Source organism: Crocodylus porosus, unplaced genomic scaffold (genome assembly GCF_001723895.1).
Source record: "Crocodylus porosus isolate Cpor-Errol unplaced genomic scaffold, CroPor_comp1, whole genome shotgun sequence".
Lineage (NCBI taxonomy): Eukaryota > Metazoa > Chordata > Crocodylia > Crocodylidae > Crocodylus > Crocodylus porosus.
The window spans coordinates 250,328,909-250,352,776 of NW_017728886.1; the positions used below are offsets into that span (position 1 = coordinate 250,328,909).

At 44.9% G+C, this 23,868-nt stretch overlaps 1 protein-coding gene across 1 annotated transcript in view; it reads right to left on the minus strand.

Moving 5' to 3' along the window:
* SNTB1 (syntrophin beta 1) overlaps nt 1-23,852 on the minus strand; it is a 192,711-nt gene extending 168,859 nt beyond the window's left edge. The window contains exon 1 of the mRNA XM_019552374.1: nt 23,273-23,852. Within this exon, the coding sequence (XP_019407919.1) occupies nt 23,273-23,786 (514 nt within the window). The 5' untranslated portion in view covers nt 23,787-23,852. The remainder of the gene's footprint in view (nt 1-23,272) is intronic.
* Nucleotides 23,853-23,868: the final 16 nt, after the last annotated feature.

Here is a 23,868-nt window from a genome sequence, read left to right on the forward strand (position 1 = left end):
CCCCTCCCCAGCCCTACTGTTGCCCCTTAGTCTGGACCCACTGACCCCGGCCCCGCCTGTGTTCCTCACTCCCGAACAGCAGTACCCTGCCCCCACCCCTTGCCGGTGCCCCTCAATCCTGACCCGCAGTCCCCTGGTGCCTCCAGTGCTCTCCACATGCAACCCACAGTCATCCATCCCATTCCCCTTGCCCCTTCCTCCTGATCCGCAGCCCCCTGCCCCCTCCCAGCCCTGCCAGTGCCCCTCACTCCTGACCTGTAACCCCCTGCCCTGCTGGTGCCCCTCACTCCCAACCCGCTGACCCCTGCTGCCCCCAGCCCTGCTGCTTTCTCTCTCACTTTCCTGCAGCCCATACTGGGACCATGTGACCCCTGACAACCAATCACCTTGCCTGCTGCTCTGATCCCAAAGGAGCCAGTCTGGGACAGCAGAAAATCTGGACATTTGCTCTTTTTTAAAAAAAACCCAAGGATGCAGCACGGGGGTCTAAAAAAGAGGACATATCCTGGAAAACTCAGACGTATGGTAACCCTAGGTTTTTGAATGTCTGCACTTAGCATGGAAGTTTTGCCATTGACTTCAGTGGGGCACATGCCCCACAGACTGCACCCAATGTGGGCTGCATGTTATTAAGGCCGCACTTGGTGCACTTTTTGTATGGCTCCCTTCCAACTGCTGCACCGCATAAGTGCATGAACACAATCCCTCCTAATAAACCTTTGCAGCCCTGATCACCACCTTCCCAGTCCCAGGCATGGGCCTGGACTTAAGAAGTCCCTGGGTTACCACACTGCCCCACTCCTAGGGGAGAAGTAAGCAGCAACAGCTGGGGGAGGAAGCCTGGAGACTTTAGCTACTGTTACAGCCAGAGCAATGGGTAGAGCAGTAGCCAGGTGAGAGCCCAGAGGCTGCACATTAACCTGCCGTGGAGTGCATGCAGCCCAGCCTATCAGTAGAACATTCCTGTATTAGTCTTTACCAATACTTTAAACCATTTAGACCTGTTTGTCATGATGAGGAATTTGGTAGTCTTAAACAAAGCATTAAAAGGTATTTATTTAGTCATACTTCAGGCTAAGGTTCCCAGTGTTACCAATTTTCACAATTTTATCATTAAAAACCTCAAAAAAATGTTGCTTTTCATGACCTCTTAGTTCCTGGAGTCATGTGATTAGGAGAGAAACTCAGTTTTAACATTAAAAAGAAACTTTCTAGCACTCATTTCTGCAGGAGAAAACTTGAAAATCTAAACCCTAAGCATGTGTGATCCAAAAGGCAAATCAAAAGCATTCTCAGTTTGCCTGGCTTAAAAAACATGAGGTTTTTGAATGTAATGTGAAGATTCTGAAGGAATGAAAGCCTGACTCATGGTCTAAATACTTGAGGCTGGTGGGTAATACTGTAGAAGTAAGTTAAGAAGAAACTTTCAAAGGTATAACAGTAAGATTTTTTGCAGTCTTCTGTAGTGTCAGCTGTGGGCATGCTCCTAGGACCTTCTGAGCACACAATTAGCAACTACTTCCCTGTCATTGCAGTGGCAAACTCCCCTGCCATTACTTATGGTACTTTAAGGGTATTCTTGGTGCTCTGGGTATTGTTCTTTACAGTGGTGGGTGAGGGTTTGAAACTGCAATGTTGGGAAATTCCTTTGGTTAACAATTTCCTATTCAGGATGCCCTGTCCAATCCTACATTCCCATATAAATACTTATAGCTACAAAAATATGAGGGGGACAGTTTGACAGTGTGTCCTCAAGGATATGATCTACATCCCTATGAAATATGTTTAAATGCCTTTATGAACAGGGCCTGAAGCTTGGATTAGAGTTTAATTTTCTGTGGAATCCAGTTCTGCACCTAGGTTAAAAAAAAAAACACAACAAAAATTGTGCCTACCTGCATGGTTACACAAAAACTTAGACTAATGGCTACCTAAGAACTTCCGTATATTAATGGAACTTTTTTGCCACCCCTTCTTCTGAGAGGTAAAGTATTGATGATCCTTTAATCTTTCATTAAATAGCTAGGCCCGAAACATGCCAATTCTTAAAAAGGAGATAAATTTTTGCATACACTTGGGAAGGAATTTTTCTGTGTCTGACAGAATGGGATATTTGATCCCATTTGATTAAAGTTACTTAGAAATATAGGCTTCTGTCTGGCTGCAGGATATGCTGGTAGAATCTCAAAAGAATTTCTACCTGGCTAGTTGTGTCCCACTGACTCAAAAAGGCCTAAAATGAAAAACAATGCTTCTTCTCTGAAGTTCTGGTTTGGGGAAATCCTCCACTGGTCATCTTTACTGTTCCCAAGACTCCACGAAGGAAGCTGCTATTCATGAAAACAGCTATTAAAATCCTCAAGCACATGTGATATACGATTACAGCTGACCCTGGAGTTCCAGTCACAGTCTGGTGTCACATTGTGAATATTCAGAAAAGCATCCAACACGGAATATCAAAAGGCTTCCTATGATTTCTTCCTTCACCTCTTCCTCCATTGCATGAATTTTAAAAATATGGTCAGGGCTTGTTATGCAGCTAAAAACTTAAAGGAGTCACACAACTTAATTTAGCTTTGTTTGATTAAGTCATCTTCAATCTACTATAAGCAAGCCTGTAGAGTATCTGATGAACCATTAGGTCAAAGGGAAGAACTGATCCTGGCTCCAGCAACCAATCAAGTGAGCTCGGGCTCACAAACCCATGTTCCACACATCTCCGATTTAGTTAGTTTGGTGGTTCTCAAGTGAATGGGGTGCTGCAGTACCCTGGGTGCCACAAGAACCTGTCAGGGGAGCTGCAACACTGGCACGTCCTCTGTTGAGAAGTGCGGTTGCCCTACCTGCCTCTGTTTTCACGAGGACCGTAGGAGCTGAAGTGACAAGAAGCTGCAGCAAGATGCACCTACCTGCATTACAACATGCAGGCACACTTCTGAAAAAAGAAGCACGCAAGGCAGTTTCATTCCATAGTGCTAGCAGCCTGGGGATAAATGCCACTGCTAACAGGCAGAACTGGGAAGAGCTGGAACAGAAATGGTACGCCTGCCTACACAACACAATGCAGGCAGTGGAGCTTTCTACTACAGCCACTTGTTCGTTCGGCTCCAACATGCCTCCTGACAACAAAAGCCTGCAGGACAGTGCCACCTGGTCTATGTGCCTATTTGCAGGAGATACCAAGCAGGGGTGGCCCGGGAAGGGCTGAAGCAAGAGCACATACTCCTGCTGGTACTGCTTCCTATGCTGGCTCTGCATGGCACAGTGTCACCTGGATGCAGCAGCAGTGGCAGTGGGATTAATATAAAATAAGTCTAATGCCCCAATCAATTGCTAACATACTAATGAAAAATAGAATGATAATGTGTATATTATAATCTTCATACTGTATTAATATTAGATATTTTAATGGGGTACTGCTAAATGTTGAGAATTTTTGGTGTGGTGCTGTGAATCTAAAAAGTTTGAGAGCCACTGAGTTAGTCTATAAGGTCCAAATTTTAAATGTACCCTCCTTCTGCCTGATATTAGACTAACAGGCCTAACTACCTCTCTCCAGCACAAAGCATCTTATGTGTAAGAGCTGCTTACAGATGTGAATCCCCCCCCCACAAAAAACTAGCACTTTACTTTCAGCTCAGTGTGCCCTGCGCTGAGTGTAATGCATGCCCAAAAGAGGCATCATGTTACTCTGACCTGGCTTGCCCAATGTCTGTATAGATCGCATGCTTCAGCGGGACTTTTGGGCACTTTTTATCTAGTAGCTGATTGAATCAGCAATAAAAGTGCCAAAAAGCCCTGCTTAAGTGCCTGATCTATACAGACACTGGGAAGCCGGGTCAAACCCACGTGCTTCCTCTTTTGGTAAAGCACTGGTTGGTTGTTTTTTTTCACATCCATCAGTGGCCAAGGTTCCTAATTAGTTTCAAAAGACATAGATAACCGTCTTATTGACAGTTATAACCTCTCATATCCGACTGCCTTCATAGCTGACAGATGCAAACTAATAAAAAACAAAATAGAAGCATTTGAGGTTAAATACACAGATGTGCTTACTCTATCTGCACTTCAGACCATCCCCTCTTCATTAGGGTGGGAAGGTCCATTGCAAGGTGAGTCTATGGCACAACAGGATAACGTTTAATTGACAACGATACCCAATGGCTCCAATGGTGCAAACATTCCATGCTTTTGCTACCGACTATAGCAAAGCATAGTTATCACCAGCTTGCTTATCACTATAACCTGGGATTTCCAAGATCTACGGCAGGAGAGCGGCATTCCAGGAATTCCACCCAAAAGCAAAGACACGACAATGTTCTCAATGTCAATGAGTTGTCAGCTGTTTCCTCCTGATCCTCTGAAGTGCAGCTGAGATATACCGAGACTCAGTGCAATCAGGGCCTGAATTCCTTATTGATGCAGGTAAGAGTGGTCACAATCTGTGGAATTTAAGGTACAGGTTTAAAGCTCACAGTCTGTGGGACTATGAGCAGCTCTTGTGCTCCTTGGAAAGTGGTTTGTGTGCCTCAGTCAGGCAGAGTTTAGGCATCAACAGACGGCACTAATAAATGAGAGGCATGGTTCTTTGAGTAGATGTGATACCTTTTATTAGACCAACTGAGTAGTTGGAAAAAAGTTCTTGTCAAGCTTTCAGGCGCAGTCACCCTTCTTCAGGCATGGGGAGTCTCTGCCATTGTGAGGTTTCAAGAAATGAGAGAAGCTAAAAGTGTGGCAGGGTGCCAGTGAGAATGGAAATAGGTAGAAATTAAAAAAGACAAAGTAAAGCAGAAAGAGGAGGGGGGAGAAAGCAGAGGGGAAAAAAGGCTAAAGGGAGACATTACAATGATAAAATACACGGTAAAAAAGAGGCTGTCAGTGAAAAAGCAAATTGTTGGAGATCAGGAAAGCAGGAATAGGAGAAGCTCAAAGTGTGAGAGGGTGTAGTGAAAATATAAATAGGTTAAAAAAAAAAGGAAAAACAAAAAGGTAAAGCAGAGGAGAGAGGGGGAAGAAAGCGGGGGGGGGGGAGGCCAAAGGGAAACACTGCAGTGGTAATAATACAAAGTAAGAAAGAGGCTCTCAATGAAGAATGAAACAGTTTCCTCAAAGAACCTTGCCTGCCAACACAGCCACAACCAAAAACCCACCTAATAAATTAGATATATTTATATAGCACTTCATATTCCCCATGTAGGAACAAAAAAAAATTATCGGACCTATTCAGCTGCCATTGATTGAACTCTGTCTTGTGGGCAAACATCCATATTCCTCTCTTTCTAACTCTCTTTCAGAACAAGCACAAGTATCTTCACCCACTGGGTAACTCAAAAGGAAATCTACAGAAGATGTAAAGTAGCAAAAAATAATCCTGATTTCATTTATTTATTTTTTGCATAATAGGCAGGTTATCTCCACTGCCTTTCATGTAGGGAGCTGAGATGTACCACACTACATGCAGTTCTACAACAGCAGAGATTTATTAAGGAGAAATTTCCACCGAATAGCTTCAAGAGAATAAGCTATGGAAAGAAAAAAAAAGGAACAAAAGCAGCTTTATACAGCAACATTGTGCTGCCTTGCAACACAGTGTTCCCAAAACCAGATACCAAAGCAAAAGTGCAAACAACTCAGATTTGGGGAAACAATTCTGAGTTTCTAATCAGAGAACACAGTTTTACTAGCTGAAGTGCCCTGTACAGTCTTATGACACAGCTGACGTATTTTATGGCTTATGCTAAACTTTGGCTAATATGTTTGCACTGATTAATCACTTAGTGGACAGTTCACTCAGCAGCATTTTAATGCTGACAGAGGGAAAAAAGCACTTATATCCTACTTAACGGTAGACAAATCACACACATGCTGCTGCTTCAGTTCAGAACCCATTTTGTCCATTCCAATGAAAAAAAGGCTGATAACATACTGCTGTTTGTGTATAATACACAACAGCCTCTTCTATCTCACACTTGGGTACTGTCTACCTTGTAGCTAGGTTTGAATCACAACTTGTATACCAATTCTGGAACTTTTTAAACTAAAAATATAGCTAATTTTACATTTTTCAAAATAATTTTAGCATAGTGAATTTTTTCCCCCTGAACCATTAGGACTTGGTAACACAAAAATAACAGCATTCGATTCAACAAGGAAACTCAAATGTGCGTGTTTATAGGACTTCAATTTGTATATTACTGCTTTTCTTTTGAAACAATTTAGATATTTCTACATTTTTCCTGCTGAGAACAGCTTTCCTCTGTAAAGTGTTACTTTGCTGCTAGTAAACATAACCATTTGCTCATTTGATTTGAAGTGTGTGGGTGGGCAGGGGAAGAGGGGGCAGAAATGTTAATGAAAACAATTCACATTTTTGTTCTCACTTGGAAGAAACTTTCACAAGTTCAACAGTGTGAAATTTTAGATGGTTAAAATCAATTTATCAGGATACACAACAAAGGAAAAGCAAATATATAGGTCCTAATCCTGCAAATGCTTGTCCATATGAGTGACTCTAGTTAGTTAAACTGCAATCAATTAATCTACTCAAGTTACTCAAGAAAGTCAGTTGAGTAACTTGAGTATTTGCAGAATCAGGGCTAGCAGGGAAAGCAACTTCAACAGCCATATAAACCCCATAGGAGGAGTTGTTATAAATGTGAGGATTTTTTTAAAAGAAGTATGGTTTGACTACAGCTTCATGCCTTTTTAGGCTCTACTTTAGAGGGAGTAGGTGGTACTCTATATATTCCAGAAGATACTTAGAACTTTATAGCTTGACCCCTTAATAAATTGTGTAATTTTTAACATCCCAAATTCAGCAAATTAGCACATGCATAACTTTAAGCATGTGGTTAAGTGCTTCTGCTGAATAAGAGTCTGACTTTGAAACATACTGTCTCTTGTCAATCAATTATCATTATTTTATTATCATGGGTTCTTTGGGACTAGTTGACAGCCATTATCCCCATGAACACTTGAGAGTTGCAAGATATAACCTGGAACAAAATCTGACTCCCCCTATGCTCAATGGCAAAATTCCCATTGACTTCAATGAGAGAGAGATTAAGGACTAGTCTTGAACAGAACAAGTATTTTAGTGTATTGTTTTGCATATGCTACATTTCATAACAAGCTTTACTTTGAAGGGACAATAAGATCTTTTTGAGTGTTGAGTATTTCAATAAATGTCTGTGCATAAGATAATGCAACGGTTAACTATGCCAGGTGGGGCAAAAGCTGCCATTATGAAAACTTCCTTACATTTCTTTGCCAGTGCTCATCAGTCCTAAACTTACAACACCTGGCTCTTCCCTTCTTCACCCTGTCATTCTACACAGTGCCAAATTATCTGGTGGGTTTGTGACAAAAATCCCCACCAAAGACTCAATGGAGACTTACAGTCCTTCTTTACTTGAGACGTGACCTGATCTTGCCATCGTGACTCACTGGGACTATTCATATAATTAAGCTGCATCATCAGGTCATTGCTCAGAATTAAACTCAAGACAGCCAATGAGACTAAGGTAACTAAACCATTGTGCTATTCAGGCCAGATAGCTTAGGCTCCACTTCCTTTCCTATCACTTTTGAAGTTAATTTTGTTTATAAAAGACAGCATAATCATGGCAGACATGTCACTTGCACAACATTTTCTGAGTCAACAATTACCCTTTAATTCAGCATTTCTCATGGGCTGTTTGTTTAACCACACTTCGCTATGATTATAAGTTTTAAAATGGGGATTAACTTAACTTCACTTTTTTTCTTTAATGGTGCCTATATTTAAAGAATGTATATTCTTATATTTGGACCGTACACTTAGACCCTAGACTGCAGGGCCCCCAAATTATCTAGAACAGTGCCTTTCAACTGGTGTGCCACACCACGAAAATTTTGGAAGAATGAGAAGAAAGTTCTTCAGCCGCCTAGTGCAAATGAATAAGCCTCAATGATGTGATAGTCACAGAAGACTCGCACATGTGTTGGCTGTAGGGGATCAAGAGAACCAGCCAAGAAAAAGGAAATTCATCTACTGCACATGCGCTGGGTGTGGGGGATGCGGTCTGCCAGCCTCTGAACAGCTGTGCTGTGGAATTTTGCCGCAGCAATGAGCTACAATGAGCTCGCAGGGATGGGGATGGGGAATGCCTTGACAGGCATGCTGCAGAAAATGTTTATTAATGTAAGCGTGCCTTGGCCTGGAAAAGGTTGGAAAAGATCTAGAGTTCCATGAAGATCCCAAACCAAATAAATGGTATTGCCAGTCAAGCAATCGATCAGCCTTCTGTTAGTTTCAAATGTAGGTGGCAGCATCCAAGGTCTAAAAGCAGTGGTGGGCAAAATATGGTTCGTGGGCCAGATCTGGCCTGTGGAGGGGCTGTGTCCGGCCTGTGATGGGTCCCGCCAGGCCCGCTGAGCATGTAGTGGGCCTGAGGCGGCTCTACAACTGGACTGTCTTTCTAGGCAGCCCAAGAGGCAGTGGCTCCTTCCAGCTGCTGCAGCTGCTGGCCACAGCCCCACGGTACTGGTGGGGACCCACACACACAGTCCTGACCATGGCCTGCCCCGTGCCTGCTCCAGACTCAGCCCGGTGGAGCAGACCAGCTCTGAACCAGCCAGAACCAACATGCACAGCCTCAGCCCTGGCCCAGCCCACATGCTCTGGACTTGACCATCCATGCTGAGCAACAGCAACAGCAACAGCAGCTGTTCAATGCAGGGGAAAAGCAGCTCCTTGCCTTCACCACTACCGTGCCCTTCTTGCTCCAGCCACCCAGAGCCAGTGCTAGGGTGGCCTGCAGCTCCTCTGCACTGCCACCACTGCCTTGCTGGACAGCCCTTATCTCAACCCTAAATCACACCACTTAACATGTATATTTGTATGTAATAAGGAGCAAAACAGAAAATAGTTAAGATAACATGCAAAATGTTTGGCTGATGTTAAAACAAAAAATACAGTTGCATGCCTAACAAAATATGGATCTGTGACAAAAGAAGATAAGGTATTTCATTTTTCAGAATGACTACAGAGCTGCTCTATTTTTTTAATCAATGTTAGTGGGCTGAAAAGTCCAGTTTAAAGAGCTTTCTGTTCATTTCTTTGGGTGGAAAGAGAGGTCAATTTTTACAATTTTTCATTTTTCTAATCAGAAAATTTCAAAGTGAAAAACTTAATTTCAGATTGATTTCATTTTGAAATGTCTCTTTAAGCATAAGCTGTTATTTTAAATCAAAATGGAAAGAAAAATTATTGAAAGACTGCTTAGCATTCTTCCAGTCAAAAAAGCTGAAAAGAAATGGAAAATACAGGTTTTCTACGAAGCCCTTTGTGTGGACTAACACTGTCTGCACAGAGGTCTATGAAGCTTCATAGTATTTAAAACCAGACAAAACCATAAAAACACCCCCATCCGAAGAGCTCCATTTACTGTATATACACGCGACAAATGAATCTACAATGAGCCCAGTCCCATGATTCTCACACTGACAAATCTCAGCAGACATTTGATTTACTCGGGTTGGATAAAAATGATATGGGCTCAAACCTAGCATTTATTTTATCAGGTCGATGTAGATGAATTGCGTTTGTCCGTTCCATACCCTTTTAAAATCAGAGTAACGCAATGGGGAAAATAATGCTGTAAGGTTGGAACTATTTTGTAGTTGAGAATTATCATTGTAGTACCTGGATTTATAGCTTCCCTTAATGGAGACTATGAGGGCTAATTTTAATGTGTTAAGTAGAAACTCTACTAATCTGTCACTCAGCTGTTTCCATTATAACCTGCCCTCACAAATCACATGGGTACAGTATATTTATCCAGACAGTTATTCAGTCACTAGCTTATTAGCCTCTCCTCACTCTTTTTAAAAAAAAAAAAATAGTTGCCTTTGCTTGCCAATTTTACTTAACTAGGATCCTGTTCTATCCCTGTGCCTTTTTTCCTGGCCACCTCTCTAGCACTTCACAGCCATGTGGAAGACAGAAGTTCCTGGTAACCTTTAGGGCTGTGCGAAGCTTCAGTTCCTGACTTGATTCAGCGAAGATCTGGCCCGATTCAGTGGCCAAATCTCCAAATCCAAATCAAATCAAAGGACCCTTTAATCTTTCCAAATCAAATCAGAACCCTCCGAATCAATTCAGAGAGATTCACACAGATTCGGCAATTCGGACATAGACACAGCTTTAAATGTTTTTTCTACGTACCTCTCGGTACCAGGCGGCTCATGAACACTGTGATGCTGGGGTGCATGGAGCGCCCCACAGGAGCATGGGGGGGTCCCCAGCGTGCTCAGCAGCAGACCCAGAAGTGGACCAGATGCACTTCCAGTCCACTTCTAGATCTGCTGGGCAGCGTGCTGAGGGCCCCCCTTGCACCTTCCCAGCTCAGTGACTGGTGCCTCCTGGGGCTGGGGGGGCACCCAGGGTCCCCCTGAGGCCAATCGCCAAGCCGGGGAGGCCCCCCAGCATGCTCCCTGGCATACCTGGAAGTGGACCACAAGTACTTCTAGTCCACTTACGGGTTTGCCATCAAGCACATGGAGGGTCCCTCCCCACACACAAACACACGCTCCTGTGGGACACTCCATCTGCCCCACCATCGCACCGATCACAAGCTGCGCTGGTACCTCAAGGTATGTGGAAAAAACATTTAAAGCTGCGCCTATGTCCGAATCACTGATTCTCCGAATCAGCATCGAATCTTCAGATTTGTGTTTGGCCGAATAGAATCAGGGACAGTGATCCAAATCAGTGAACTGAATCACTGTCCCTGATTCAGGCCAAATCCAAATCCAAATTGAATTGGGACCGCTTCACACACCCCTAGTGTCCTTCTATACTTTCCCTCTTGTTTCTAATGCAGGAACCTGGATTTCTTCCTCTTGGCTACAAAAAAGTGTTCTAGTATTTATCAGTCTATAAGTGACCCTGAATCAGCCAGAGATTGCATACCAGTAACAGCTGCTGAGGACAGAAGAGCAAACGGCATCTCCCAAAGCAACAGAGGCAGCAAATAGATTAGCGGTGCATCTGCAGCACCAACAGAAGGTTTGCGGGCAAGTTTTAACATTGCTCATCTCTCCTTCCCAGCAGCAGTCTCGTGACTTCTTTAGTCATTTAAAAAATTAGAGCTGTGTTAACATTCTGTCAGGCCATTTATTTGGGCATATATCCAGATCCTCATGCTTAAACACAGATTGGGTTCAGGCTAACGGCAGGGCTGTCATGTGGGGCCCTTCGCTGGGAGCAGTTATCACCCAGTTCATTCTGGCTTTCAGGCGATGACCTTTCTGTTCATCTAAACATGTCGTCCCCCCCAGTATTTATTTCAGAGAACGTAGGTCAGCTGGATTCTGCTGAGTTAGACCCTGGAAGAGGCCCCCAGTTGGCAGTGTGAAGCAATTACTCCTCTGCTGCTGCAGGAGGACAACAAGGGCCAGCACAGCCCACAATTCAGCCCTGTTAGCAGAGACAGCAACCAGTTAAAATGGATCATATGGGCACTGTGTCAGCACACAAAGGGCCAGAGAAGGCCCCAGCTCATGAAAGCTGAGGTCACTACATGGCGTTCAGTAGAGTGATGAAGTTTTACATGAACCAAAATGAGCAACCTCTGCTGGTTAGAGAATTGACCACAAAAATAAGTGTATTAACTTGCTGCACATGTGTATGTGTGTATGTAGGGGGGTGAGAGAAAATTATTCCAGGGATGACTACAGCTCTTCCTCATTCTCTGGAGGCACACCACTATGCATCACTAAAGGAGGTCATATACCAACCATTACATGCGCTAGCTAGTATGAATGAGGTAAGAGCAGAAGACATTTACAGAGGATAAACTGTTCTTTGGAAGGCAACAGTAATTTAAAAAAACATATATTTCTGCACTAAACCTTCACCCTTCCCCTTCCCCTCCCAACAGTAGGGGCATTCAGGAAATAATACACAATGAGCTCAAGCAATAGTAGAGTTTGAGGGAAAGCCAAAAGCTTTATGAATGCAAAACGCATACTGAAGTCCAGATGTTAAATTCCCCCGGCAGTTTCCAGTCCACAGGAGCTTTGCATGCGTTAAGTAAAAGGGATTTGGCCCATCAAACGAAATCCGGTCTGACTTCTGAGATTCTGCAACAGCACTTCCCATTAACTTCTTGTTTATTTCTTTGAAGGCTCAATCCCAGTCCCTATGAAGCCAACTGGACAGATGGTATTGATTCAGTGAACAAAAACTGACCTTCGGCCCCAGTCTGCAATGTGCTACTGTATCCTCACCCCAACTAGGGCAGTTTTACAGAGACTAAACCCCAGATCACTGGACCTAAAACATGAGCCTTCATTGTTTGAGCTAAAAACAGTACTATCAGCTGAGAGACAAGAGCATCCTCAAACTGCTAGTAATCTAGCCACTGGAGGAGGAAAGAGGCAGACTATTAGTTTGGTTAGTACCAGGTCCCCCCTGAATACCTTGAGTCAGGTTCACTTCTCTGTTACTCAAATGAAAAGACAGTACCACAGTCAAATCTGACCCTCCACTTCAGTGGGAGGTGATCAGCACTCTACAGAATCAGACCCAATGGCAGCACACAGATAAAGTATTAATTGAGATAAAGCTGCTTTGTCACAGCCAATCTGCATATCTTCTAGCTTAGAAACTTACTTTCAAATTAAATTTAGAGTAAGATACAGAAAGTGTTACCGAAACCCCCCCACCCTTTTTATGATCTCTGCTACAGAAATAGCTAGTGTTAAAGGCAGACCACAAAGGTTATAAATATTTCCCACATATTGTCGTGTATTGAGCGCATATGTATGCTCCGTTCTCTGTCAGCAGAGCGATGCCCAAATTACATTACGGTGTCTTGTGTTGCTGTCTGCTGTTCTGCTTTACCCATATAGCATTAGGAAGTTGTTGTTAACAAAGGTAGTTCCCCTGGTCTTCCGTGTGTGATCTCTCTGGGACAAGAACCCCACAGACGCACAAAAGATATTTCACCACTGAAGTTAAAAAGGGGAAACATGTTTTGACCACTAAACACTTGCAACATGGAAGAACTGAGTAGCCACACTGGTCTTAAAGGAGGCATAACTTTGACAGATATCAGCCTCATGAGTCTTAAAACCCACAAACCATAAGGTCAAATTCTCTGTTGCTGTAAGTAGGCAAGACTACTGAATACAATACAGTGCTACCCATCTCCACCACTCGAGAACTGGGACTCTGATGTTTCCTTTCATTCTTTTCTTTATTTTGGTGTCCAAACATTTGATTTTCTATTTTAAGACATTCTAATAATAGGGGGCTAGACATTGCTCTCCAGATGGTCATACAATGAGCATTTACTAATAATTAGTGGTACCATTAAATTGAAGAGAACTCACATGAACTAAGGTAATCATTTGTGGAAGCAGATTCTGACATAAACTGAAATGATGCTGATTAGCGAGTTTAACAAATATATTAAATGTCCCTAAACCTTGAGGAAATAAACTTATTTAAAGCCCTTTATTTGGATCTGGTTTTACTAGCTTTGCCAATAACAGCAACGTCGAATAGTTCAGCAAACATTTTGGATGGGAATGCACTGTACATTAATCATTTTTAATCAGTTTCCCCCCATCTACTGTTCTAGCTCATTTCCTTACAATTAAGAACCACATTTTACTCAAGTGCTACAATACAGATGTGTTACTTCAGCTGTGACATACAGTACAGTGCCTTATCTAAGCACAGTACTAGTGAAAGCGTAACCCTTTCAGTACCAGGACTATTAGCAAAAAAATTAAACAGCAGTTAGTAAAACTATCTAGCCAGACAAGTATCCAGATTTTTTCCCCTTCAGTTAACATGAAAAATAATATAATTTAACTGTATAGCAATTTTAAATCTACTTGCAAGCAAATCTGAAGCACCAGTTGAGACTTCACAGTTAAGCTCCCTAATAAAATACATTTTATAAAAACACACACACATTTACATGAATCACTTGAGAGGATGTATGACACTGCCACGCTTGGTCATTTTTGGTGGCTCTATTTGAACACTGGATTTGTGGTGGTATATATAAAATATAGCTTTTGGTAGGTCGGCTGGATAATACTGCTGTCATGGCTAGAGTTAGATCTGGATAACAACTGATCTGAAGTTGGTTAACTGCATTCTATCTAGTTCCGTTTCCCCTGCAAGGGCAACTGGCTACGTTCATCATATCAGAATTTCCTATATGGTATTGCTGTGCTCTGGGATCCTGCATAGAAATGAAAGCTCAGACTTATTTTTCTTCAACACCCTTCACTAAAAGATGTCAAAGGCTTTTCTGAGCATCCAAATATATTTCACCTACCACGTCTATTATTTTGTTAGAAAGCAGGGTAGAGATATAGATATATCTATATATCTACACACACGCGCGTGCACACACACAGTGTTATTATTTTGTTCGTGTGCTTGAAGAACTTTTCTAGATTCTTCTTTGAAATTACAATGCAACTTCACCCCCGTTATATTCTGATCATCCAATTATTGTGTTGCTCTCATTAACACCCCTTTCAATTTTCCTTATATTGAAGTACTTTTAACAGTTCTAAACAAGCAGATTCTGGCATTAAAAAAAAAATATCAAACTTGAACTAAAAAGCAAGGTTATACCTGCTAAGAGTATTTGACCACTGGAAGAAATTACAAACACATATGGTAGGTTTCCCATCACCTGGGAACTTTGAAATCAAGACCAAATGTCTTAGTTCAACTACAGGATAGTGGACTTAAGGACGAAGCTAATGTGTGAAATTCTGTAGTCATGGCCTTTAATTTCCATGATATAGCAAAGCTATTTATGAATTTCCCATTGGTTACTGTGCTGAAAACCACAGCTACTCCGACTGCAGCAACAGATCTCCAGTTCAATTACTTCCAGCTGGAGCTAAAGGAGACATTTGGCATGGACTGTGCAGGGTTTTGCCTTCCTCTACAGTGGGGAGGATGGATGGCCTTCTTCCTTGGATCTCCACAGCATATTTTAAATATTCTTGCTGCAGCAAGACACTGGCCACCTTTCTCCTCCTGCTTTGCCTGTGGCAGGTTAGGGTGTTATGCTTTGTGGTTGCATGTCACAGTTGACAGTGTAGTTTTGCTCAGGGGTTAAACAAGGATTGTATAAGATAGTTTGGATAGGGATGATCCAGCCTGTAGAAAGAGACTGGACTAGATGACCTCCACAGGTCCCTTCCAGCCCTACTTCTCCATGATTTTGTGAAAATCTTCATTGCCTGTTCTAGGACTTATTACACATAAATAAGTAGTTACTATTTAATTTATCAGGGGGCAATAATATATATAAACCCTAGCTAGGCTATCGCTAATGGTGTGAAATTCATCTTCCTCAACTCTTAGAATGTATTACTGAGAGATCCAAGCCAAAAATAAGACATGTTACTATTTCATTAACTGCAGAAAAAGCCTTAATCTTTTAATTTGATATAATTTGTTTTACAGGAATTATCTAATGTCTAAAGATGTATATCAAACTAAGCAGATAAGAATCCATGTTTACAGTTCAGGTTTTCACCAGGGAATTACTGCCTGGTAAAAAAAAAAAAAAAAAAGAGGTTGTTTTCTTTTTAGGTATTCTTAACTTGCACATACAATTTGAATGTGGGAGTGAGGCCCAGGCTCTTAAAGGTATTTAAACATTTAAGTACCTTCAAAAATCTGGGTCTGAATTCTTAAGAAAGAGCAAATATAAAGTGAAAAGTAAAAAGAATTATTGAGGCAAATCATTTTCCACTTAAATGGGTTGGTCCCTTAATTTATAGTGCCCATATTTTCTTTAAATCAACTTGCACTAGATTTACTGTGAGGAGGGTGTACCAATTCCTATGAAAGGTGATACAAGCAGTCCGCAGACTAAATTAGCCCATAATCTTATCTAATCAATGAAAGACATCTCAAGCGTTCCCACTCAGATTCTCATATAGGCCCTGGAAATGTATAACTTGGATGAGCAGCCTTCCTCACACTGTGATTTTATATTCAAATTAAGGCTTTAAAGGATATACAAGAAAACTATTAAGGACGGTCCACCTACTAGGTAACATTCAATTAGATATATTTTACTGCTCCTTTGCGTTTCTCTCCTTGCACTGCCCCCTCCTCCTTTGTCTTTTATATCCTAACTTCTCTCTCCTCCTTATACTCTGCTTTCTGCACATCCTTTCACAGCATCTGATGAAGAGAATTTGGGTTCACAAAAATTCGTGCTTTCTCCCTCTCCGCCTTTCTATATACGGACTAAATAATATACATGTATACCTACCCTGCCTTCTATAAAAACAATGTCTGCATTCTTAGAAGAAACTATGTATGGGCACCATAATACGTATGACTACACAATCTCAACTCTAGCCTTAGTCTTAGCTGTAGCAAATGGCTATAATTTGTACATCAGCAAGGACATATTTTGCACTCTCTGTAAATTTTTACAAACTTTTATGAGGTGGGAATTCTTTGGTAAGTACCGTTTTCTTTACCCTAAAGAGAGCCTGTGGCCAGGTCATTACCGTAGAAAACATGACAGCACAAAAGTTTTTCCAGTACAGTCAAAAGGTAGCCTGTAGCTGTATTTCAGCAATATTCAGAAAGGTGGCTCATGAGATACAAGCGGTTCTTCACCTCACTAACCGACTCTTTGCAGAAAATATTATTCAAGACAGTATTATGAGTTTTTGTAATGCAATACATGTGGTTGAAAAACGGTATGTTAGTGTTACCTGTGCATTTACATGAAGTTATTTAATTATTGTACTGTGGTTATTTATTTTCCTTTAAACTGAACTGTATTTGCTGCTAGGGATATATGCATTGTGATACTGTTACATTGTTTACACCAACTGCTTATGTGGCTCTTGAGGCCTCAGGACTGAGTGTCACTGCTCAGCATACTCAAAGCAGTTATTTAAAGGATTGAATTACTTTAGTTCAGCAGAAGAAGGCTAAGAAGGAGAACAGGATTACATCAATAATTTTCTATACTTTGCTTCAGTTTTCACTTTTAAGGCCTAAGGTTTCAGTATTTTCAACACCTAGGAATACTTTGCAAAAGTGCCATTGGGAAACTACTATACTTTGCACTAGGGAAAAGCAGAAACACTCTCAAAAGGTGCAGCTACACATGCGCTTTACTGCACAGTTGACTAATTAGTTCTGCAGTAAAGCATCACTGTCTATGCCTGCAATGGTATTAGGGCACAGTAAATTAAGTAACTCCGCTGTAGGATAGTACTATCTAGGACGGGGCAGGCAATTATTTGGGCCTGGGGTTCACATAGGCAGTTCTGGGTCACCCCTGCCCCCAACAGCCCCGAGCCTGTGCACCCTGCGGCCCCTCCCCGCTACCACCAACATTGCACAGCCCAGCCCCGACCCACACCTGCTCCAGACTCGCCCCAGCCACAGCAGACGAGCCAGAACCCACGCACACAGCCCCGACACAGGCCTACCTCGTCCCTGCTTTGGATCACCCACTGAGCAGCAGTAGTGGCTGGGCAGAAGCTGCTGCTTGAAGCAGGGAAAAGTGTCCCCTCCCTGTCACCACTGCTGGGCCCTTCTTGCTGCAGTCACCCATGCCTGAGTTGCCCTGCAGCTCATCTCCGCTGCCATCACCGCCACCTCCAGGCTGCCCAGCGGGGCAGTGCAGAGGATCTGCAGGGCAGCCTGGGCACAGGGTCTGGGTGGCAGCAGCACAACAGTGAAGGGGAGGGGTTGCTTTTCCCACGCCGAGAAGCAGCTTCTGCCTGGCTGCTGCCACTGCTCAGCATAGATGGACGCATCTGGAACAGGCGCAGGGTGGGCTAGGATCAGGGCTGTGTGCGCGGGTTCTGGATGGTCCGCTCGGCTAGGCCAAGTCTGAAGCTGGCACAGGGTGGGCCAGGGTCAGGGCTATGTGCACAGGTCCCCACCTGTACTATGAGGCTGGGGCCAGTGTCAGTGGCAGCTGAAAGGAGCCACCACCATCTGGGCTGCCTAGAAAGGCAGTTCAGCTGCAAAGCCTCCCCAGCCCCACAGAGTGCCTGGCCGGCAGCAGGATGCACCACAGGCCAGACAATGCCTGGGCCAGGCATGGCTAAGGGACTTCCTGCAAGCTGTACAAAGTCCCTCTGTGGGCTGGACTCAGCCCACAGGCTGCATTTTGCCCACTCCTGGTCTACAGTGGAGTTATTTAATGCACCAAAATGAATGTGTAGATGGTGACCAGGGCTGGCCTGAGGCACAAGGGTGCTACAGTGCAGGGGGTACCTGCTGGCTAGCCCCTTGCGGCCCAGCCAGCCTTTCCAAAGCATGATGAGCTGGGGTGGAGCAGCTCCAATCTGGCAGGCTGACCCCCCAAGGTCCCCTGAGAGCCTGGAGCAGGCACAGGGACAGGCAAGGGCTGCTCTGCCCCTGCTCAATGTACTGCTTCCCCAGGCACATGTGTAAACACTGCACCCGGGAGCAATAAATTCCAGTGCAAACTGCACCACAGTTTATTGCGACCTGCTAACTGCACATGCAGATGAACCCAAAGAGTGGAAGATTGCTCCTACCCAACTACCATATTAGTTTAATAGGGAGTCAAAAACCATTTATTTGCCATAAAGATGACTCCCATGAATCCCATCTGCCTAATAGTTTCTTTATGGCCATCATGACTAGAGAAGTTTTGAAGTATATTGGCAAGTTAGAAGGTAATGCAGTTCAAGTGTATCCTGTCTCATTTGACAAATACATATCAAATTTGCTTTTTACCTTAGTCCAGGCATTTTCAACCTTTTTTTAGTCTGAGTACACCTGGCAGCCAGATACCAAACAGAAGCGGGGAAGGAGGTGGCATGCGGCCGGATGCTGAGTGAGACAGCGTGCAGGGACAGAACGCCACCGCCTCCTAGAAGCAGAGGTGAGGCAGGGCAGGGAAGCTCACCGAGCTGGGTGAGGACAGTGGTGCCCCTCTGAGGGGTGAGGAAGCTCACCGGGGTGGAGTGTGGCAGTGGCGGCTGCTGCGTGAGAGCTTCCTTGCCCTGCAGCCTTGCTCCACCCCAGCCTTGCTCCTGGGAGGCAGCAGTGCTCTGTCCCTACCTTCTCACCCACCCACGGGTACCCCCTAGGACTGATCCAAGTACCTCCAGGAGTATGCGTACCCGGGTTGACAACCCCCGCCTTAGTCCAAATAGATTGAGGCAAAGAAAATCCTGTCTTGACAACACAGACTTTGTTTCAGTTTTTAATTTTATTGCAGGAATATACAGAGGTAACCTGTAAAACACGATCTGTTTGGCCAATTCTAACATACAGAAAGTGCCAAGATACAACTGTCAGTCTTGTATACATTTTCATACTTTTGTGACTTAAACCCCACTCCCCACACCCTTTCCTACTTAAATATAAGTGCCTGGCATTGCACAAGAATAGATGTCACTAGGCTTTCTGTAGTGCCTACTTGAAGAGAAATGTAAGAAAAATAAATACTAGACTCCCAACAGGGGTGGTACAGGCACCTTCCGCGGAGATCTTCAAAAGGAGACTGGACACACAACTTACTGGGGTTATTTGACCCCAATTGTCCTTCCTGCCTAGAGCAGGGGAGCTGGACCCGATGATCTCACAAGGTCCCTTCCAGCCCTAAACTCCTTAAATGTAGATCTAGAAATATGCTCTAAACTAAAACTGATTCTTAATTTCAGATGCACTTGCAGGAACACTTAGAGCTGCATTTAACCAGAATCGCCAAAGTGTTTGGTACTTCCCGGGATTTCTTCTCTACCCCAATTCACAATCCATGTTCTCAGACTAAGCAAGAATTAAGGTCAAGAGGTGCAGAAGGAAATACAACTTCCCCCCTCCCCCCAAAAAAAGACTGGGTGGAGCTCTCTCCCCTTTCCATGGCAGCTCTAATCACAGCTCTCCCTCTCTTTGTTCAGACTCCTTTAACAGCCTCCTCCTTCCTCAATTACCCTCCATTGTACTAATGTGACAACCGGCACTTGGGCCAGCACAAAGGATGCAACAGACCTAGGACCTCAGAACTAAGACTATGGAACTAAACAGGCAGATTCTAAATTAAGGGAAAAAGATCACATCTTCAAGGGCCTGGAAGGGACGACACAACCCACCCTGTCTCCAGTGGGTTGCCTGAACCATTTACTTTTGCATACATTTATATTCCAAGTTGTTCTTGCTTCACTTTCACTTTAGAAGGGTTGGGTTATGGGTTCCCCGTGTCCACCCCTTCAGCAGAGGGAGCAGCACACTAGAAGACTCAGCTCTTCTTTTCACGCTACACCACAATATATTATGCAGATGATGAGCACAGGAAAATGAGGGGGGACCTTCTGCTCCCTCCCTGCCTCACAGACATGCAGGGCAGGCCACAATTTGGCCCTAAACTTTGTGAATGTATTATTTACCTGGTTGATCACTTTTGCAGTGTTTGTCAGAGGTCACCATGCAAAACGAGAGCAAAACCAAGCATTTCATAGGATTTGCAAAGTGTTCTTAAGTCTCCCTGGCAAGATTTGAGGGTACTTGGAGCCTTTGGGAATCAGGACCTTAAAACTGCATTGTCGTTGAACTCATCATTACTGGTTTGGGGCCCAGCAAGAAGGAAGCACCAACAAGGTAAGTGTAACAAAAAATGATAGAAGAAACAATGCATTGCCATCCTTGGCTGGCAGTGCTCTTCAGCCCCACCAGTTGCTTTTAACTGGGGAGAATTTCCAGAGGACTGACACTAGCACATCGTGGCGGCTTCTCTTCCTATACAGCTTGATGCTTTTAATACTTCGCTCGCTAGGAAGCTTTATGGAACTGCAAGTAACTCATACAGGGCACAATCCCATTCTTGCTGCAGGTAACTGCAAAGACTCCCATTGACAGGGATAGAAGCAGGAACAGCTCTGATCTGATGCAAGACACACTTGTTCTTCTTTCAAAACAAGAGAAAAACAACATTTATTCTGCCTTTAAGTCAGAAACAGCCTGCTTGAAGCTGCCTTGCTGAAGAAGGAGCTTCGAAGTGGGAAACTGGATCTCACTAAGTTATTTTACACTGCTTACACAAGCCATTCAGAGTGAGTTTCCTTACTGAAGTGAGCAGCATGTCCTAAGAGCACACAGTGGGCAATTCTTATTTCAGTTCCTGCCATAGACGCAAGTATGCTCTGGTCCAAGATAAGCCTTTCAGTGACAGAGCTGTGCATAGTAGTATGTTAAATATCCATAGGGTTGACTATTAAAATATGCCTTTGCACATGAACCTGTATTGCTATCCTGACACAGAAGTAAGAGCCAAAAGACACCAGCATTCATTTCACTGGATCAAAGAACATAAGGCAGCAGCTGCAATCACTTTAAAGGGAGGCGGGGACGGAGGGGACAGCAGCAGACTGAGAGTCCATGGTCAAAGGGCCTGATCTTTGCTCCCATAAGGAACAAAACTGACTCTTTTACAAGTGCTGCACAGCTGCAGCATGTCTAAACTAGGTTCCCATGTGTTACACAGAAGAAAAATGCTTAAGAAAGTAGTAATGTTTTCTTATGTCAATCATTAGACAACACCAAAGGTCAAACGCTGACCATGTTAGTACCCACAGAGCCCCCTGGGCTTCATGGGTGTAAGCAATGACACAATTTGGCCACCGCAGCCTCTCCCTTTTTCTCTCCCTCTGACACAGAAGATGTCTTCGTAAGCCGTTTTACCATTGCTGAAGCTAGATGAAGGGGTCAGTTAGATCCTCCGAACTTAGGGCTGGCTAATTCCTCTTAAGCCACAGGATGTACAGTTACTTTCCATTGCAGAAGATGCAAAGAGGATCAATGGGTTGCTCATTTTTTACTGCCAAAGACCCCACTGGAGTTTACTTTCCCTCCCCAACTCCCAAGAGAAGCTTTTACGGCATTTCCTTTTCATACCCCACATTCAGCAATTTGCATGCGACCTCAAATGCACCCCAGAGGCTGCGGTCCGATTCCCCAGGGCTCTGCAAAAGGGTCCCAAAGTTCCTTAGTAATTCAAAAGCGGCACATCAGAAGTTGCTGTGGTTTAGAAATATCAGAAGGACCACTTGAAAAATGGCCGAGCAAATATTTTTCAAAGCGAAACAGGAGATAAAAAAAAAAAAAAAAAAAGATCCAGGAGCAGGCTTGTCACACCGTTCCAAAAATGTGACTGACCCTTGGATAAATGAACTGATGTGCAAACAAGCAGGTACTTTAATCAAACATAGGCACCAAGGACATTTTCTCTCTAGTGCACACTGAGTTTTTTCCCCTTCTTTTCAGCTGTTCCTTCTCTCAAGTTTAGTAACTACATTAACCCTCCAGCAAAGGGGGGGGAGGGGAGGGGGGGAAGGCGGGGAGTGAGGGAGTTTAAACTTTTCTTTTTCCAAGCCTGAAGATTTTTGTTTCTGATCCTGAGCTCATTGTCTCCTGTTTTGTACCCTTGGAGCCTTGCTTTCAGCTGGGTCTCCTAGGAGGTGTTTGCCAAAGCTTTAGAGCACTGTGCATGTTGGACTCCGCTCCAGGGCAGTTTCTAAAAGGCTTAAGAAAGGAAAAAGTCTCTGCTTTGCGTGTTTTGAAATGAACGTTTCAGGGAGGACCTGGCCAGGTCCCCTCAAGTTTATTCGCCCCCTTTCCAGAAAAGGGGCATTGCGGGCATGGGGGGAACACACATTTCAGCCATTCCAGGCCAGGCGGGTCGGCACAGCCCTGCACGACCTGATCTGCTCGTTTCTCTCCTCTCCTTGCTGAGTGAAAGCGGCGGGCTGTCAGCCTCCGGGATCCCAGGTGCTGTTAACTCCTCCCTGCCCAGTCAAACCTAGTGCTTGCCTGGGCTGGTGCCGCTTTCAGTTCACACGTGGCTCACTGCAGGGACATGGCACAAGCTCAGCAGGCTGGGGTGGTACCTGGACTTCTGGTGGCCCCGGACGAACTTTTAGTATCGCCCGCCTTTGCCAGATCCGTTTTCAGGCCCCCTGTCCGTCTGGGCCCCGAGCGGGTGCCTGCGTCCAGTCCTGGCAGGGAGGGCAGAGCCCAGAGGCCCTCAGCGCCCACCCACCCCGCTTGCCCCCGACACCTCCAGGGCACAGGCAGCCCGAAACCGGAGTCACTCCATTTAACCCCTTCCCTGCCGCACACGGCACAGGCGCACTCGGGGCTGGGGGCACATTAACTCTTCCCCTTCCAGCAGGGGCCAGCCGGCCCCAAACCGGAGTCCCTCCACTCCTCCGCGCGTTAACCCTTTACCTTCCAGCAGCACCTCCTTGCCCGCCCGCTTGAGCGCCTGCACCGCCTCGTCGTGCGTGGCGTCCCGCAGGTCCGTGCCGTTGACGGCCAGGATGGCATCGCCCACGTACAGCGCCTGGGTCTGGTCGGCCGCCAGCCCCTTGAAGATCTTGCTGATGAGGATGGGCATCTTGTTCTCCTTGCCGCCCTTGATGCTGATGCCCAGCCCGCCCAGCTCCTGCTTCAGCACCTTCACCCGCCGCTTCTGGTTGGACAGGCTCTCGGGCACCTGCTCGGGCGGGTCGGTGAAGGCGGTGCGCACCCCCGCCGCCGTGGGGCTGCCGCCCGGGGACGCCCCGTTGCCGCCCAGGCCGTTGTGGGCCGCGCCGTCGGGGCGCTCGTCGCAGCTGAGCACCAGCGCATCCTCGCCCAGGTGCGCCAGCACCCGGTGCCAGCGCTCCCGCACCAAAACTTCCAGCCAGCCGCTGCGCTGCGCCCGGCCGCCGCCCGCGCCCGCCGCTACCGCTACCGCCATCTTTGGAGCATTCTTAAAATACCATGTGATTGCACACACCGGCACCCGGCGCGGCGCGGCTCGGCTCGGCTCGGCGCGGTGC